Here is a 17,015-nt window from a genome sequence, read left to right on the forward strand (position 1 = left end):
TTTCTTTCTGGGCGATAATGGTGTGTGTTATATATATATATATATATATATATATATATATATATATATATAATGCCAACACAGTACACAAGAATAAACCTAGAGTGACAAATATGCACTTCAGTAAAAAGCTTGACAACTAGTCAAGTCAAGTCTGCTTGACTAGTCAGTCCTGACCTCCCCTGCTCATTTATTGGTTTATTACATGCTGAGATGTTACAGCACAGTTTGAGTTCTTACCATCAGTGGTGTTTTCCCGTCTCTGTCCTGTACATTAACATCAGCACCAGCTGTGATTAACAGTGAAGCTACAGCTGTGTCTCCGGTCATAACCGATACGATCATGAGGGGCGTCCAGGAGGCGTCGTCCCGCACATCGACCTGAGACACAGGAGAACATTATGAGGTGTAAATCAGGTACACCTAAAATCAAACACTGATGTTCATCATCCTCTGACCTCACACCCGTCCTGCATGAGGTGGTGCAGGACAGGTAGGTGTCCTCCAGCTGCGGCCCAGTGCAGAGCGCAGGAGCCCGATCCGTCCCGAGAGCTCCAGGACGCCCCGCAGCTGCGCAGGAACTGCACCACATCCAGGTGCCCGTGGAAACATGCCAGCATCAGGCTGATTCACCACACACACACACACACAACAGGTGCACACCAGTGTTAATGTAGTATCACTGATATACTATGTAGTTTTATTAGTCTTTATTACCCTAGTTTTGTTCTTTTAAAATACTGTCTATACAGTTTTTTGTTATTTTAGTTTCAGGTTGAGTTATTTTAGTACCTTAAGATAAACTAAACAAATGTTATTACAAATTAATTTTTTTTTCTTTAGCATTAGTTGATGAAAATGTCCCTGGATCATATCACAAGAGTTCCATAAGAGAGCTGGTAGCACTGGAAGAAAAGCTAACCTGTCTTTGCCACTGTTGGTTTTTTTGTTGACATCTGCACCATGACGGACCAAAATCTGAACTCCACTAGAAGGCAAAACACATGCTAGATAGGCAGACAGACAGGTAGACAGATGGACAGACACAGACAGATGATAGATAGATAGATAGATAGATAGATAGATAGATAGATAGATACCTAGTAAAGCCCTTCATCACCGCCACCATCAGAGGAGTAAAGTCCAACTTGTCAGGAACATCCACTGTGACTTTTCTAACAGAACACATCAAATAACATTTTCATTTCTATTTGGTTTAACTTAATGTCCTAAAATAGCTAAAACTGAAAATAAATACATTTATATATATATATACAGTATATATATAGAGAGAGAGAGAGAGATAGAGATTAAAAATACTACTAATAAAAATGACTAATCAAATAATCAAAATCGCTAAAACTTTAACTAAAATGAAAATGAACAACATAAAAAGGAAAAACATTTAAAAATAATTAAAAGTATAGTTGTATCTCATTGGTATTAAAATAATACTGGTGTGAACCCTGATGATTTAAATATTTATTCACATTTATTTGTATAATGCTTTTCAAGATATCTTTTCAAAGAGGCTCTGCAGGAGATTCATGTTTCTACATTACAGTTAAGAGTCATTTGTTATCAAAGGTGACTGTCAAAGTAATGTCCATATGGCAGAAATGTACAGTTATACGATAATACAAATCATGCAGTTTGTATTCAAGCAGAAACGATGAACACGATTAAGGCATGTTGTGATCATAATTATTCAAATGTAAAGAAAAATGTTAACATTTAATTAATTTTAGTAAATTGCCAAAAAAAAAAAAGCTTTGTCACTACAGCAAAAGCACCAGAAATATCTTGGGGGGCTTCACTAGAAGTCCTTTGGGATAAAAGTATCTGCCAAATGCATACAGTAAATTAATGTTTTTTGAATGAAAAAACACTAACTCTTTAACTAAATTGATGTAAATGTTGAATGAAGTCTGAATGAATCTCACATGGACTGCAGCACTCGACAGAGCTCCAGCTCATCACTCCTGAGGACTGCGTTGTGAAGATTCCTCCCGTTCAGAGGCTCCTCTGAGGAACACACACACACACACACACCTTTATTAGATTTAGTTACATTTAATTACATTTATTTTCCAACTGAGGGAGTCTGCAAATGTCCCTAAAGAAGGCTTGTCAGATTTAGTTCCCTTTCAGGACAATTTTGTACCTAAACTATACAAAGAGAGACTGTATGCAGGGCTGCCCCCCACCCCCCACTGACTTTCAAACTGCATTACCATAATGTTTATTTTAATATTACATTTGCACTCATTAAGCATTTATTTACACTGTATTTCTAACAGAAAAAAATCTGTACTTCACAACAAACTGCGTGCAGCACAAATAATTTGATTCTCATAAAATAAAATATCATACAGTAACTAACTGAATGTGTTGAAGTCGAGTTTTGTCTGTGTGTCATGTTGTGTCCTTACTTTCTGTAGAAGCAGAGACTGATGGGTAATAGCACTGCTGACCAGACGGCCACGTGACCTTCAGTCTGAACGTGTAGGTGGTCTTCGGTTCTAGATTCTCCACCGTGAACCGTGTGTTGTACCCTCTAAACAGGCCATAAACATCCAGAAAATACAGCCAGATTTTCACAACTAACCAAGAACTGTTTAACATCTACATGTTATTCTTTTAGGAGACGAAATATGCATTATAAGTCTTCTATCCACCTTATTTTTAACATAAGCGCGGGTCCATTTGTGACTTGAATGTTCGCGGCTTCCGGAATCCGTGTATCATTCGATCATTCATTTTTTGATTTAATATTGAAAGTAGAAAAATGAGAAAACGGCTCATCCAAAAAAACGAAAATTCAGCTTAAATGTTCGTTTTTCGTTCATGGGTGGAAAAATGAATAAACAGCTTGAATATTTGATTTCTACATGTGGGCGGGAATTAAACGCCCCTTTCTGCTGATTGGTCAGCCGAAGATCAAACCGGGCCGTCATCAGTTCTTCTGCAGTATCATGCAACAGAATAATAGTCCTCCACTGCTGCAGTTGTACGGATTCTTAACGCATTTATTGCAACTACATTTAATCTTTTTTCATCAAACAAACAGGCTAACGAATAGCTCGACACAACTCATACCAGGGCAGAGTCTAGACAGGGCTTTCTTCTGTGTAGATAATTATATTCTTTGCATCAGCTGGGCATGGCAGGGTATAATATGACAGCTGTCATAGCCTAGCCTGCTCACCCAGTAAGTATGTTTGTTTAATTAATTAAGCAATAAATATTTTAAACACTAAGACAAAAAGGAAAGAATAATAAATTGGCTTGGGTATATATAGGCCTATGTTCACGCAAGAACTGTCATTCTGACTGACAACCGGAGAACAGCAGATATTAAGCCTACTGTTAGAGTTATCAGTATCCAAAAAATTGCGATGGGTTAAATAAACTCAATAAGCAGACAGACGCGACCACAGTCAAGCGCAGAAGTGCACAGGAAATAAAGCAGTTTAAATTAATATTGAGTACTGATTGAAGTTCACTTGGATTTTTTTCCCCATCGAGGGGAAATAACTTAATACTCTGTCATTTATAGTCCTATGGTAAAATGTATATTTTAATTGTGTAACGTTACGCTCAAAATAGCTACAAAATGTCATGCCTTTGAAAAATAAAGAGAACAACAGAATGCGCTGCTTTAGCGGGTCTCGGTCTCCTTGAGCATCTTTCTGGCGCATGCCACTAACATGAACCACAGGGAATACTCGTCTTTTAAAAGGCTTCATTTAGATTATTTGACGTTAAATGCATCATATAAGTCACTTTGGAATAAAGTACAGTAGGCCTATGTATCATGATAAAAAAAAGCGACTTTACAGTCTGGAAATACTTTAGGCTATAGCAAATTATTTCTCGGACCCCCTATCACTTTAAGAACCACTGGTCTACACAGAAGAAATACCTGTCTAGACTCTGCCCGGATGCGAGTTGTGTCGAGCTATTCATTAGTCTGTTTGATGAGAAAAATATGAAATTGATCAAATGGGTTATTAATCCGTATAACTGCAGCAGTGGAGGACTATTATTCTGTTGCATGATACTGCAGAAGAACTGATGACGGCACGGTTTGATCTTCGGCTGACCAATCAGCAGAAAGGGGCGTTTAATTCCCGCCCACATGTAGAAGTCAAATATTCAAACTGTTTATTATTTTTTCCACCCATGAAGGAAATGAATTCTCGTTTTTCGTTTTTTTGGAAAAAAACAAAAAAAAACGAAAAAGGTTCAGTTTTCACATTTTTCTACTTTCAATATTAAATCAAAAAACGAGAATGGTACACGGATTTTCCGGCATCATTCACTTTATTTTCATTTATTATCATAATAAAAAACACACGGATTTGTAGCTCACACTGTTTGACCGTTTACTGCACTTTCAGTTAGCCTATTATTCCGATTATGCGGCTAATGAATCGGAAGTGATTCACAAAATAATAATAATAATAAAAATAGCTAGCTTACTTTCGCGTTGCAAAATAAGGAGGATATTATTCACATCTCCTGTTAAATAATGGGTATAGTTTGCTAAGTCGCATAATTCACTTATGTATCTCTTTATATGTGTGTTTTATGTCGTTCTTCTGTTCCAAGATGAAGCAGGTCCAGTTTCTCGGCGCGTCGGTCCAGTTCGTGTCGTTCTCCCGTGTCCAGGTGAGCTCAATGCTGTGATGACTCACCTGTCCTACCGCCAACCCCCCGGAGCTCTGCCGCTCACCTGCTGGACACATCAGCCCTCAGCACTCACCACTAGCCGACACCAACAATACCAGAATGACTGGGACAATGTTTTATGATTATTCCGTTTAAGGTGTTATAAACACATCTATATAATAAACACCTACAGATTATTAAACTACAAATGAAATACCTATAGTAAATATAGGGTCAGATGCGTATTACCTGCAGGGTCCATTTACAATATGAACTCTGAAATCAACAAATAAATCGATCCAGCTGAAGAAGTAATGATTTGATGGGATGAATCGCTATTGTTGCTATAGCAACGGCTGTCATGACATGTGAAGTGTGTCGAATGTCATAACTGTCCATTTTTTTGGGAGCCTGAGATTTATGCATCATCTGAAAGCTGAATAAATAAGCTTTCCATTGATGTGTGGTTTGTTAGGATTGGACAGTATTTGGCCGACATACAATTTTTTTTGAAAATCCGGAATCTGAGGGTTCTTAGCAATGCATATTACTAATCAAAAATTAGTTTTGATATATTTACGGTAGGACATTTACCAGATATCTTCATGGAACACGATCTTTACTTAATAGTAAAGTTACTTAAAAAAAAACAAAAAACACGAATATCTCCATCCTTATTAATAAACAGTTAAATACATATCAACTGTATTTGCTGGGCATGTTATCACATTAAAATATGATGATGTTGGAATTTTAGCTCTGTTTTGTTTTGTATATGTGCTCACGCGCAGCCCGATGAATTAACTGGATTAACCCATACTCATAATAAAGTATGTATTATGTCTATGGATTAAACGGGCGCGTCATGCGCACAAGAGAGCATGCAGCTGTTCTTCTCAGTATCGTGGGATTTCCAGCACACACGCACGCATATCCAGCTTCACGGAGGTTTTAAGGGTGTTTTGCTCGGTTTATGAACTTATTACAATAACCTCACGCGCGCAGCTGCTCATTATGGCTGCAAACAGCGAGCTCTCAGAAGGAGAGCTCAAGAGAGAGGAGGAATCTGATGATCTGTTTGAGTTTGGAGATGATCTGGAGCTCAACCAGTTTGATGGACTGCCACATTCCTCCAGATACTACAGACTCCTGCAGGAGAGGAAAACTCTGCCTGTTTGGAGATACAGACATGAATTCATGACTTTGCTGGAAAACCATCCGATTCTTATAGTCTCAGGCACAGCAAAGACTGGCAAAAGCACACAGGTGAGTTTATGAGATGTGTGCATGCTTATTTATCAAGTTTCTACCACTTTTTGCTGCTGTTGGTAAGATGCCAGACAGATGTCTAAACTGTTTAATAGGTTCAAGCTATGTACATCTGGAATATGCCAGTGATTTGCCTGGTGTTGAAATGCAAAAAGACGAGACACCTCAGATTTGAGGAGAATCTTAAGAAAGTGTGTAAATATAGCGTCTGTTTTAACTTCAGCACTCTAAATAATGTTTGAGAAGCACTAAAAATAGCCTGGAGAAACATAAGCTGCCATGAACACTGCAGAGTTTGAGAGCTTGATCTTTTAGCTTTGCTTTTAATTGATAAGCTCCTCATTGCTATGGAGATCAATATGCTATTGAGCAAAACTGAGGCCTGTCACAGTTGTATATTGTTGGTAGTTGTTGTATTGTTTTATTAGTGTCGCTTTGTGCAAATTAAAGTCTGGATAATCGTGTGTTTATGCCTAATTAATTGCGATAGAGGCCTGGTCTACACTGTAAAAAAAATTCTGTAGTTTTTACAAAATAATTTTGGCACCTGTGGTTTTTAAATTTTACAGTATAAAACTGTAATTTACAAACAAGAAATTTTGAATGTAAACCAGTAAATTCAACAATGCACTCTGCTATTAAAATCTGTTTTGTACCTTTAACATACTGACAACCACCATAATAATGCAGGTGGTAAAAGAGAAAGCCACATGAAGAATCAAAGCTCATCACAAGCAGCTTCGCCACGAGCAGAAGTATATACTGATATATAGAAGGTGCACAGAGTCATTCATGCAAACACAAAACACATGATACTTAAATAATGCGTTCAACTTTCATTAAACAACAGAAGATGTAACATAAAGCCCAAATATACATAACTAATAACATAAACTTTTTTTAAAAACTTGATTATTTAAACAAAATACTTTCAAATGTGGAGTGTCATGCAGGGAATTCTGGGAATATCAGTTTACAGTTTTTGACTGTAAATAATACATTGATTTGTTATTTTTACTTCTAAAAACTGTCAAATTAACAGCATTTTACTGTAAAAGTACATGAAATGTCTGGTTAGAAATTTTACAGTTTTTCCCTGTATATAGTACGGGAACTTACTGTTAACCTATTAACAGTTTTTTCCCGTAGCGTTTTTACAACATTTTACAGTTAAAATTACACTTATTTTTTACAGTGTACACATCTTGGAATAATTAGCCGTAATGAACCCATATTAATGATATAATTATTATTCATGTCTTGTTGCCAAGCTTGTATTAGACTCAGTTGTATTTAATTAGTCAGTAAATTCCTCCATTCAACATCTAATTCAATTCAGATTCCATACGTTCTAGAAATTGAACATAATAATAGATTAAACAGTTTTGCCAGTGCCTGTACATGATATGAGTTTCAGCGCTGCAGTTTTGTAGTCATGTGGCCTGATCATGAAGTCTTAAATCTGTGCAAATATACTTTTCTAGTCATTTAAAGTGAGCTCATCAGTTCTGTATCATGAAAGACTGTTTGCCGTGAGTCAGCTGCAGCCATTGTGTTGAATCCTGTGAACAAATAGTGTGCATTCAGCTGATGATGGTGTGTTCAGTCTCTGCTTTCATTTGTATATCATTTGAGTTTAGCCATTGTAAAAGAAAAGAAAATGCTTTTAGAAAATAAGAAATAATACATTTATTTAGTTTTACACCAAGTTTGGAATGAAGGGTCATGGAGTTGCATGACAGGAATAAATGACATCGTACAAAATATTCATATAGAAAAGCTTGTAATAATATTTCATAAAAAAAAATTCTGTATTTTGATCAAATAAATGCAGCCTTGGCGAGCATGAGACTACTTTCAAAAACATTTTAAAAGTCATAATAGTTATTCCAAATGTTGACTGGTAGTGTAGGGTAAACAAGTGACAAAAATCTGCCGACAGAACAGATCAAAATATTTTTCTTCTCAATATATAAATATCTTAAAATAATATCTTGATACCTAATTTTGCAATTCAAGAATGTCAGGATACTGGAAAACAAGTAATACTTATTAAGAACTGATCTGTACTTTACTTTCAGATAATAAAACACATGAAAAAATCCCATCAATTTTTCTTATTATTATTTTATTTTATTCTTATTTTGCTCTATTTTTATATTTTTGATGGATTTTAAAATAAGACATATTTGATTAGACATTTTTTATTAAATGAAATCAAATTAAAATTAGACATTTGATCAGACATTTTATTTTAAAATAATATATAGATTTTTTTTTTCTTTTATGCTTTCATTAAAGTTTTTAGACATATTTGACTAGACATTAAATTGGCTAAACAATTGATTAGACACATTTCCTTATATTCTTTTTCTTTTTAAAAAATGTTTTAGATATATTTGACTAGACATATTTAATAATGAAATATAAATTATTTTACATTTTATTTATTAATATATATACCGACTGACCCATGTTCAACTGCTGATCGAATATACATATATATATATTTATAATATAAAGTTGATTGTCTTGTTGATTATCTAATCAAATATGTCTTATTTAAATTAAAAAAACAGATCCACCCCCCCAAAAAAATAGAGTAAAATAAGAATAAAAAAAATAAATAAATAAAAAGTGATGTGATTTTTTTTTTCATGTTTTATCATCTGAAAGGTTACAGATCAGTGTCAATTTGGCATTAAGTCAAATTTTGCATATTGTGCGGATGCGTGTGCATTGTGTGTTAAGTGGAAATAGGAAGCTTGCATCTGTTCAGTTCACCCGACCTGCCTGTCCAACAGATGCTGTTGAGATTTCCCCAGACTGCTCAGGCTGAAGGTCTAAACCTGCAGCTGTTTAACAAGTCAAGGACAGGTCTGATTGTGAAAGCCATCCACAGGATACTGAAATTGTCTCATTTGATTTTTTTTTTTCTGAAGGCTTCTGTAATGTAATCGAATGCATCCAGGTGCTGATAGTATGTGTTCACGTCTTCAGATCCCTCAGTGGTGTGCAGAGTTCTGTCTGTCTGCGCAGTACCAGCACGGTGTGGTGGTGTGCAGTCAGATCCAGAGACGGCAGGCTGTCGATTTGGCCCTCCGTGTTGCAGACGAGATGGACGTAAACATCGGCCACGAGATTGGATACAGCATCCCGCTGGAGACGTGCTGCTCCAATGATACTATTCTCAGGTCTGTGTGAAACTCGCATGCATGCAGCCCTCAAAAGTGTGAAAACCCCACTGAAATGCTCACTATCACCAAAAGTTTTCAAGTTGGTGATATTTATTTTAGTTTTGTGCTTTGGTTTGTCCAGCTAAAGTATGAGAAGAATGTGCCGTCTTCTGAAATGTTTGAAATACTTGAGGTCTTTTTGCTTTATTATAAACGGGCTCAGTGGAGGTCAGGGAGGCATTTATCTGTCTCTTGCTTTGGTGTTGAGGATAGGGGCATGTCCACCAGTGTCGAAGCACTGCTGAATAATCTCTGCCAGAATGTGTGTGTTTTTGGGGGGGATTTTACCAAATAATAGTGTTTTGAATGATATTATATTTTAAAATAAAATATAATATTCAGCAATATTCATTGATACCTTAAATCCTGTAATTTATTGAGAAGTTTACTATTACTTTCTAAGTGATTGTACTTGATGATTAACCTGTCAGACAAAAAAAAATCATCCTTTTAGTTTTATTTTATTTTATAAAGACATGTCTAATCAAATGATTTATTTGGTTATTATAGAAATATTTCTAGTCAAATATGTCTAAAACATATCAATAAAGAACATGATAAAATAAATAAAAATCCTATTTTATTTTATAAATGAAATGTCTAATCAAATGGCTAAAACATGCTGATAAAAAACAAGAACATAAGAAATCTGTAAATCTATATTTTATTTTATTTCATAAGGAAATGTCTAATCAAATATGTCTTATTTTATAATAGAAATATGTCTTGTCAAATGTCTAAAACATATCAATAAAAAAGCATAATAAAAGGTAAAGAAAATCCATATGTTCTTTTATAAAGAAATGTCTAATTAAATGTTTTATTATAGAAATATGTCTAGTCAAATGTCTATTAACATATAAATAAAAACAAAAGAAAAGAAAAATCCATATTTGAATGTATTTTATAGAGACATCTGTCTAATTAATTGTCTTATTTTATTTTATTATAGAAACATGTCTTGTCAAAACATATTTAAAAATGTAAAAAAGAAAAATATATTTTAAACTCATTTAATTTAATTTTTTAATTTATTTTATTTTGATGCATCTGTTTTTTTTCATGTGGTTTTGTTGAATAGGTCACCAATAATACATTGTAGAGTTCAAGTTTTTGTATGTATGTGCATCTTTCTACATCTGTATATAAATGTCAAAACCAAAACGACATTCTGGTTGCAGGTACTGCACTGATGACGTCCTGCTGCGGGAGATGATGTCAGACCCCATGCTGGAGCATTATGGGGTGGTGGTGATAGACCAGGCCCACGAGAGGACCGTGAGCACAGATGTTCTGCTGAGTCTGCTGAGAGAGGTGCTTCTCCAGCGGCCCGAGCTCAGGGTGGTGGTGCTGTCCGCCCCGCCTGCTTCTGACACGCTCCTCATACACTACGGGAACGTCTCACGCCTGCACCTGGACGCCCCGTGCGCTGGGGAAGTGATCCACAGCAACAGCAGCAGCGCTGAAAGCTTCTATTCGGCTCTGAGACTCGCGCTGGAGGTCCATCGGTCCAGAGAGCCAGGAGACGTAGCTGTGTTTCTAGCTTCAGAGCAGGTGAGATGAAGTGCATTAGTGGATTAGAACAGCTCGTGAACTTTTATGCATTGCAATTTATTGTAGCAATAATGCAAGCATAAATTATCTGGACAATTAACCAGCGTTAACCTGGAATGATCCAAGAGTTGGAGAGTTGAGTATTGACACTAAAAGTGAATATTTAATGAATGAATGTATGAATGAATGTGTGACTGCGTGAATGAATGCGTGAGTGAATGAATGAGTGAATGCGTGAATGAATGCGTGAGTGAATGAATGAATGCGTGAATTAATGCATGAATGAATGTGTGAGTGAATGAATGCGTGAATGAATGAATGAATGTGTGAGTGAATGAATGAGTGAATGCGTGAATTAATGCGTGAGTGAATGAATGAGTGAATGAATGCGTGAGTGAATGAGTGAATGCGTGAATGAATGCGTGAATGAATATGTGAGTGAATGAATAAGTGAATGCGTGAATTAATGCGTGAGTGAATGAATGAGTGAATTAATGTGTGAGTGAATGAATGAATGAATGCGTGAATGAATGCGTGAGTGAATGAAAGAGTGAATGCGTGAATGAATGCGTGAGTGAATGAATGAATGTGTGAGTGAATGAATGAATGAATGCGTGAGTGAATGAATGAATGCGTGAATTAATGCGTGAGTGAATGAATGAATGAATGCGTGAATTAATACGTGAGTGAATGAATGAATGCGTGAATTAATGCGTGAATGCGTGAGTGATTGAATGCGTGAATTAATGCGTGAGTGAATGAATGAATGCGTGAATGAATGAATGAATGCGTGAGTGAGTGCATCCAGATCACTGATCAAATAGGTAAGAGCATTTGTGTTAATTGGTACACTAATGTTCAAACGTTTTTGTGTTTGAAAAAAGCCTCAGCCACTGCTGCATTTATTTGAGCAAAAATACAATAAAAATAGTAATATTGTGAAATAATTTTGCAGTTGAAATCAGCTGTATTCTATTTGAATATAGTGTAAAATGTAATTAATTCCAGTGATGCAAAATATTCAGCATCATTACTCCAGTCTTCAGTGTCACATGATGCTTCAGAAATCATTCTAATATGCTGATTTGCTGCTTAAGAAACATTTCTGATTATTATCAATGTTGAAAACAATTTTGCTGCTACATGTTTTTGTTGAAACTTACTGTGATATGTTTTTTTATTAATAGAGAGTTCAGTGGAACAGCGTTTATTTGAAATAGCAATCTTTTGTACATTATAAATGTTTTTACTGTCACTACTGTTCACAGTTAGATGTGTCTGTGATATTCTGTGTGTAAATATGAGTCCCATCTTCAAGTACATTTTCTAACAGCACACCAACAAGGGAACTAGTTGTGCACAGAAAATGGGGTTGGAGGTTGTCCAAATAATCGTAACTTTTAGCAGTAGCAATAGTGATGCTTGCTGTAGTGAGCAGCACTAACACAATGTTCTCCATGATGACAATGACATTGTTGTGTTCAGCACGGTCAGCAGTGTCTGAATGAATACGTCCACTCTTACTGACACTCTGCCCTGTAAAATCACATTAATGCCAAATACTTAGATTTAACTAGTTACTTCAATCAATCACAATATGAAACAGAAGCTGCATCTGACATGGAGCGTGTATATTTACACAGACTGTTTAATGTTGTTCATGTACATGTATTTGTGCAAAAATTGCATAATGTACAGTAAATAGCCTATAAATTAAAAAACAGTAACTCATTCGATGGTGAAGCTGCTATATCATAACAAAATTACTGTTGATTATTGCTCTTGATATTCTAATAATTTTGTGGGGGAAAAGCAATATAAAAGCAGTCATATTTTGACAGACAAAACAAGCTAACAGCTGTTTATGGATTTGTTTGTTGCTTTGTACAGATTAAAAAAATCAAGACCCTTTGTAGCATGAAAAACAAAACAGTTATTTTGCGGAAAAATCCTGTTACAATCACTGAAGCTGCAGTCTGCACTGCAAAATTAATCTCTTGTATTTTTTCTGCACTTTCGAATTCACAAATGCAAAATCAAAAGTCTGCGAGAAGTGCACTAAACAACTTTCTCTCCGGTGGTGAAACAAAAGTGTGTGTGTGTTTCAGGAGGTGCTCTGTGCCTGTAATATTCTCACTAAAGAAGCGTCCAGGATGAGTGCATCTCTGGGAGAGCTGCTCGCGGTCCCCCTGTGTCCTGGATACTCCAGAATGTGTCCACCAATCGCAGAAAGTCCACAGACGAGTAGGCGGGTCTTCGTTTCCTGTAGCCAATCAGAGGATCTGTTCTGGTCGGTGGACACCGTTACTTTTGTCATCGATACTGGAGTAGAAAAGAGATTAGTGAGTGTGCTGGAAACCTGCTTTTCTTTACTGCGTTCGTTGTTGGTTTTGTAGCTTTTCGAATCAAAAGTTCACCGTTTTGCAAATGTATTTGAGCAGTCCAAACATAATTACCGTATTGGCCTGAATATTGACCCCCCCTTTTTCCAGATGTACCTTTTGGAAAAAGGCTTTTTAAAAAACAAATCTTGTCTTTCTTTCTTTCTTTCTTTCTTTCTTTCTTTCTTTCTTTCTTTCTTTCTTTCTTTCTTTCTTTCTTTCTTTCTTTCTTTCTTTCTTTCTTTCTTTCTTTCTTTCTTTCTTTCTTTCTTTCTTTCTTTCTTTCTTTCTTTCTTTCTTTCTTTATATAGCACTGTATAAATACAACTTGGTTATCCAAAGTGCTTTACAAGATGAACACAGAAGATAATACATCACCATGATAATAATAAATAACGTTAAAACTAATACAATCATAAAGCACCACCCATTTTAAAATGCCATAGAGAGTAAAAAATAGCCAGAGTCGGTGCCGTTCTAATAGCTAGTGGCAACTTATTCCACAGATTTGGACCGACCGCCGCGAACACACGATCCCCCTTGTGCTTAGATCTAGTTCTAGACACTGTTAAGAGTGCCAGATCACTGGATCTAAGTGATCTAGAGGGAACATGTCTTACAAGGAGGTCTGCAAGATAAGATGGAGCGTGGTTATTAATGGACTTGAAAACCATTACCAGAAATTTTAACTCTATTTTGTTTTAAGTAAACTAAGAATTCTAAGTTTATATCTTGCAATTCTGATTTTTGTTTTCGCCACAGAATTAAAAAAAAAATGTATCTCACAAATGTGACTTTTTTCTTGTAATTGTGAGTTTATCTTACAGTTCGACATAATTTGGACTGAGTTTATAAACTTGCAAAACTGAATTTGTATCTCGCTATTCTGAGTTTATATCTTACAAAATCTTGCAATTCTGAGTTTATATCTCGCAATTCTGAGTTTATACCTCGTGATTCTGAGTTTATATCTCGCAATTCTGAGTTTATATCTCGCGATTCTGAGTTTATATCTCGTAATTCTGAGTTTATATCTCGTAATTCTGAGTTTATATCTCGTAATTCTGAGTTTATATCTCGTAATTCTGAGTTTATATCTCGTAATTCTGAGTTTATATCTCGTAATTCTGAGTTTATATCTCGTAATTCTGAGTTTATATCTCGTAATTCTGAGTTTATATCTCGTAATTCTGAGTTTATATCTCGTAATTCTGAGTTTATATCTCGTAATTCTGAGTTTATATCTCGTAATTCTGAGTTTATATCTCGTAATTCTGAGTTTATATCTCGTAATTCTGAGTTTATATCTCGTAATTCTGAGTTTATATCTCGTAATTCTGAGTTTATATCTCGTAATTCTGAGTTTATATCTCGTAATTCTGAGTTTATATCTCGTAATTCTGAGTTTATATCTCGTAATTCTGAGTTTATATCTCGTAATTCTGAGTTTATATCTCGTAATTCTGAGTTTATATCTCGTAATTCTGAGTTTATATCTCGTAATTCTGAGTTTATATCTCGTAATTCTGAGTTTATATCTCGTAATTCTGAGTTTATATCTCGTAATTCTGAGTTTATATCTCGTAATTCTGAGTTTATATCTCGTAATTCTGAGTTTATATCTCGTAATTCTGAGTTTATATCTCGTAATTCTGAGTTTATATCTCGTAATTCTGAGTTTATATCTCGTAATTCTGAGTTTATATCTCGTAATTCTGAGTTTATATCTCGTAATTCTGAGTTTATATCTCGTAATTCTGAGTTTATATCTCGTAATTCTGAGTTTATATCTCGTAATTCTGAGTTTATATCTCGTAATTCTGAGTTTATATCTCGTAATTCTGAGTTTATATCTCGTAATTCTGAGTTTATATCTCGTAATTCTGAGTTTATATCTCGTAATTCTGAGTTTATATCTCGTAATTCTGAGTTTATATCTCGTAATTCTGAGTTTATATCTCGTAATTCTGAGTTTATATCTCGTAATTCTGAGTTTATATCTCGTAATTCTGAGTTTATATCTCGCAATTCTGAGTTTATATCTCGCCATTCTGAGTTTATATCTTGCCATTCTGAGTTTATATCTCGCGATTCTGAGTTTATACCTCTCCATTCTGAGTTTATATCTCGCCATTCTGAGTTTATATCTTGCCATTCTGAGTTTATATCTCGTAATTCTGAGTTGATATTTCACCATTCTGAGTTGATATCTCGTAATTCTGAGGTTATATCTCGTAATTCTGAGTTGATATTTCACCATTCTGAGTTGATATCTCGTAATTCTGAGGTTATATCTCGTAATTCTGAGTTGATATTTCACCATTCTGAGTTGATATCTCGTAATTCTGAGGTTATATCTCGTAATTCTGAGTTGATATTTCACCATTCTGAGTTGATATCTCGTAATTCTGAGGTTATATCTCGTAATTCTGAGTTGATATTTCACCATTCTGAGTTGATATCTCGTAATTCTGAGGTTATATCTCGTAATTCTGAGTTTATATCTCATAATTCTGAGTTTATATCTCGCAATTCTGAGTTTATACCTCTCAATTCTGAGTTTATATCTCACCATTCTGAGTTTATTCTGAGTTTTTCTCGTAATTCTGAGTTTATATCTCGCAATTCTGAGTTTATATTTTACCAAATCTCACAATTCTGTTTAATATAAAAACCTGGTACCGTAACGTTTTCTTTTTTTTTTTTTACTTTTGACAACACTAATTCTGAGTTTATATCTCGCAATTTTGAGTTTTTATCTCACAAAATCTCGCGATTCTGAGTTTATATATCTCACAATTCTGAGTTTATATCTTCCAGTTCTGAATTGCAAAGGGAAAAAGTCAGAATTATCTTTTTTTGTTCAGTTTTATTTTTTTATCTAAGCTTCCATAATAAACACCATTGATAGATCACCTAAAAGTTAGAATTCTTCATGAACGCGGCAGGTTTAGTCTGTAAAGTCTGTAATTGTTGCTATTTTGAAGGTGTATGGATGGGTTTCTGGTTTCTGACTGGCATTCGGTCATGTGTGCATTTGCTGAACTGACAGCTCTTGACACTCGTTGTTTCTGGTCACTGTTTGGACGGTGGGAAGCTCAGAGGAGAAAGAGAGAAATTCGTTAGTGACCAAATAGACACAATACACAGGAAGAGAAGGGCTCAGTCAGTGTGGAAACATGGAGAACCGCCCGTCTACATCAAATGATTTATTTTTAGAAATACCAGAGACAACTGCCCACACTTGTTTCATTAAACACATTTAATAAGTCACAGAAGGACACGTTTGCATGTTTTTTGCTTTGATTTCCTCTTCCAGATCCCGAGGGCCTCATGCAGGCGTTGGAGGAGCTCGATTATCTCGCTGCTTTGGACAATGATGGAAACCTGTCTGAGATGGGCATCATCATGTCAGAGCTTCCTCTGGATCCGCAGATGGCGAAGGCTCTGTTAGCGTCCTGCGAGTTTGACTGTGCTAGCGAGATGCTAACCATCGCTGCAATGCTAACAGGTAATGCTTGAACACAGACTGAAAAATGTGGCCAACTGATTTTCAATGACTAATAGCCATGTGTTTTACATTTTTCTTATTTATAGATATTTATTATTATTATTATTATTACTATATTATATTACATGAAATTAATTTATTTTAACATTTAATAATTTTTTTGTCATGTATGGGTTATATAGAGACATTAAAATGAAAAACAAATGAAATATTTTGTATATAATATTGTTATATTATATTTTTAAATAATAACTTATGTATGTTATGTACTTATTATTAATAAAATGTAACTATATAAATATGTGTGAAAAACTAAAAAAATAAAAAAATCTTAAATATATAGTTGATTTTATTAATTGCATTAATTATAAAAAAAAAAAAAAATATATA

At 34.9% G+C, this 17,015-nt stretch overlaps 2 protein-coding genes across 2 annotated transcripts in view; one reads left to right on the forward strand and one right to left on the reverse strand.

Annotated features, from left to right (window-relative positions):
- Positions 1–2,636, reverse strand: part of fank1 (fibronectin type III and ankyrin repeat domains 1) — a 6,232-nt gene extending 3,596 nt beyond the window's left edge. Inside the window, exons 1-6 of the mRNA XM_016253570.1 lie at positions 2,433–2,636; positions 1,944–2,025; positions 1,101–1,175; positions 923–988; positions 459–624; positions 241–381 (exon numbers count right to left, since the gene is read on the reverse strand). Of these exons, the coding sequence (XP_016109056.1) occupies positions 241–381; positions 459–624; positions 923–988; positions 1,101–1,175; positions 1,944–2,025; positions 2,433–2,625 (723 nt within the window). The 5' untranslated portion in view covers positions 2,626–2,636. The remainder of the gene's footprint in view (positions 1–240; positions 382–458; positions 625–922; positions 989–1,100; positions 1,176–1,943; positions 2,026–2,432) is intronic.
- A 2,901-nt stretch (positions 2,637–5,537) lies between these two features.
- The window catches only part of LOC107567800 (putative pre-mRNA-splicing factor ATP-dependent RNA helicase DHX32), a 14,546-nt gene continuing 3,068 nt past the window's right edge, over positions 5,538–17,015 (forward strand). The window contains exons 1-5 of the mRNA XM_016253566.1: positions 5,538–5,940; positions 8,944–9,137; positions 10,361–10,733; positions 12,842–13,075; positions 16,427–16,625. Of these exons, the coding sequence (XP_016109052.1) occupies positions 5,689–5,940; positions 8,944–9,137; positions 10,361–10,733; positions 12,842–13,075; positions 16,427–16,625 (1,252 nt within the window). The 5' untranslated portion in view covers positions 5,538–5,688. The remainder of the gene's footprint in view (positions 5,941–8,943; positions 9,138–10,360; positions 10,734–12,841; positions 13,076–16,426; positions 16,626–17,015) is intronic.

This window comes from Sinocyclocheilus grahami, unplaced genomic scaffold, assembly GCF_001515645.1.
Source record: "Sinocyclocheilus grahami isolate Dianchi unplaced genomic scaffold, SAMN03320097.WGS_v1.1 scaffold1189.1, whole genome shotgun sequence".
Classification (NCBI taxonomy): domain Eukaryota; kingdom Metazoa; phylum Chordata; class Actinopteri; order Cypriniformes; family Cyprinidae; genus Sinocyclocheilus; species Sinocyclocheilus grahami.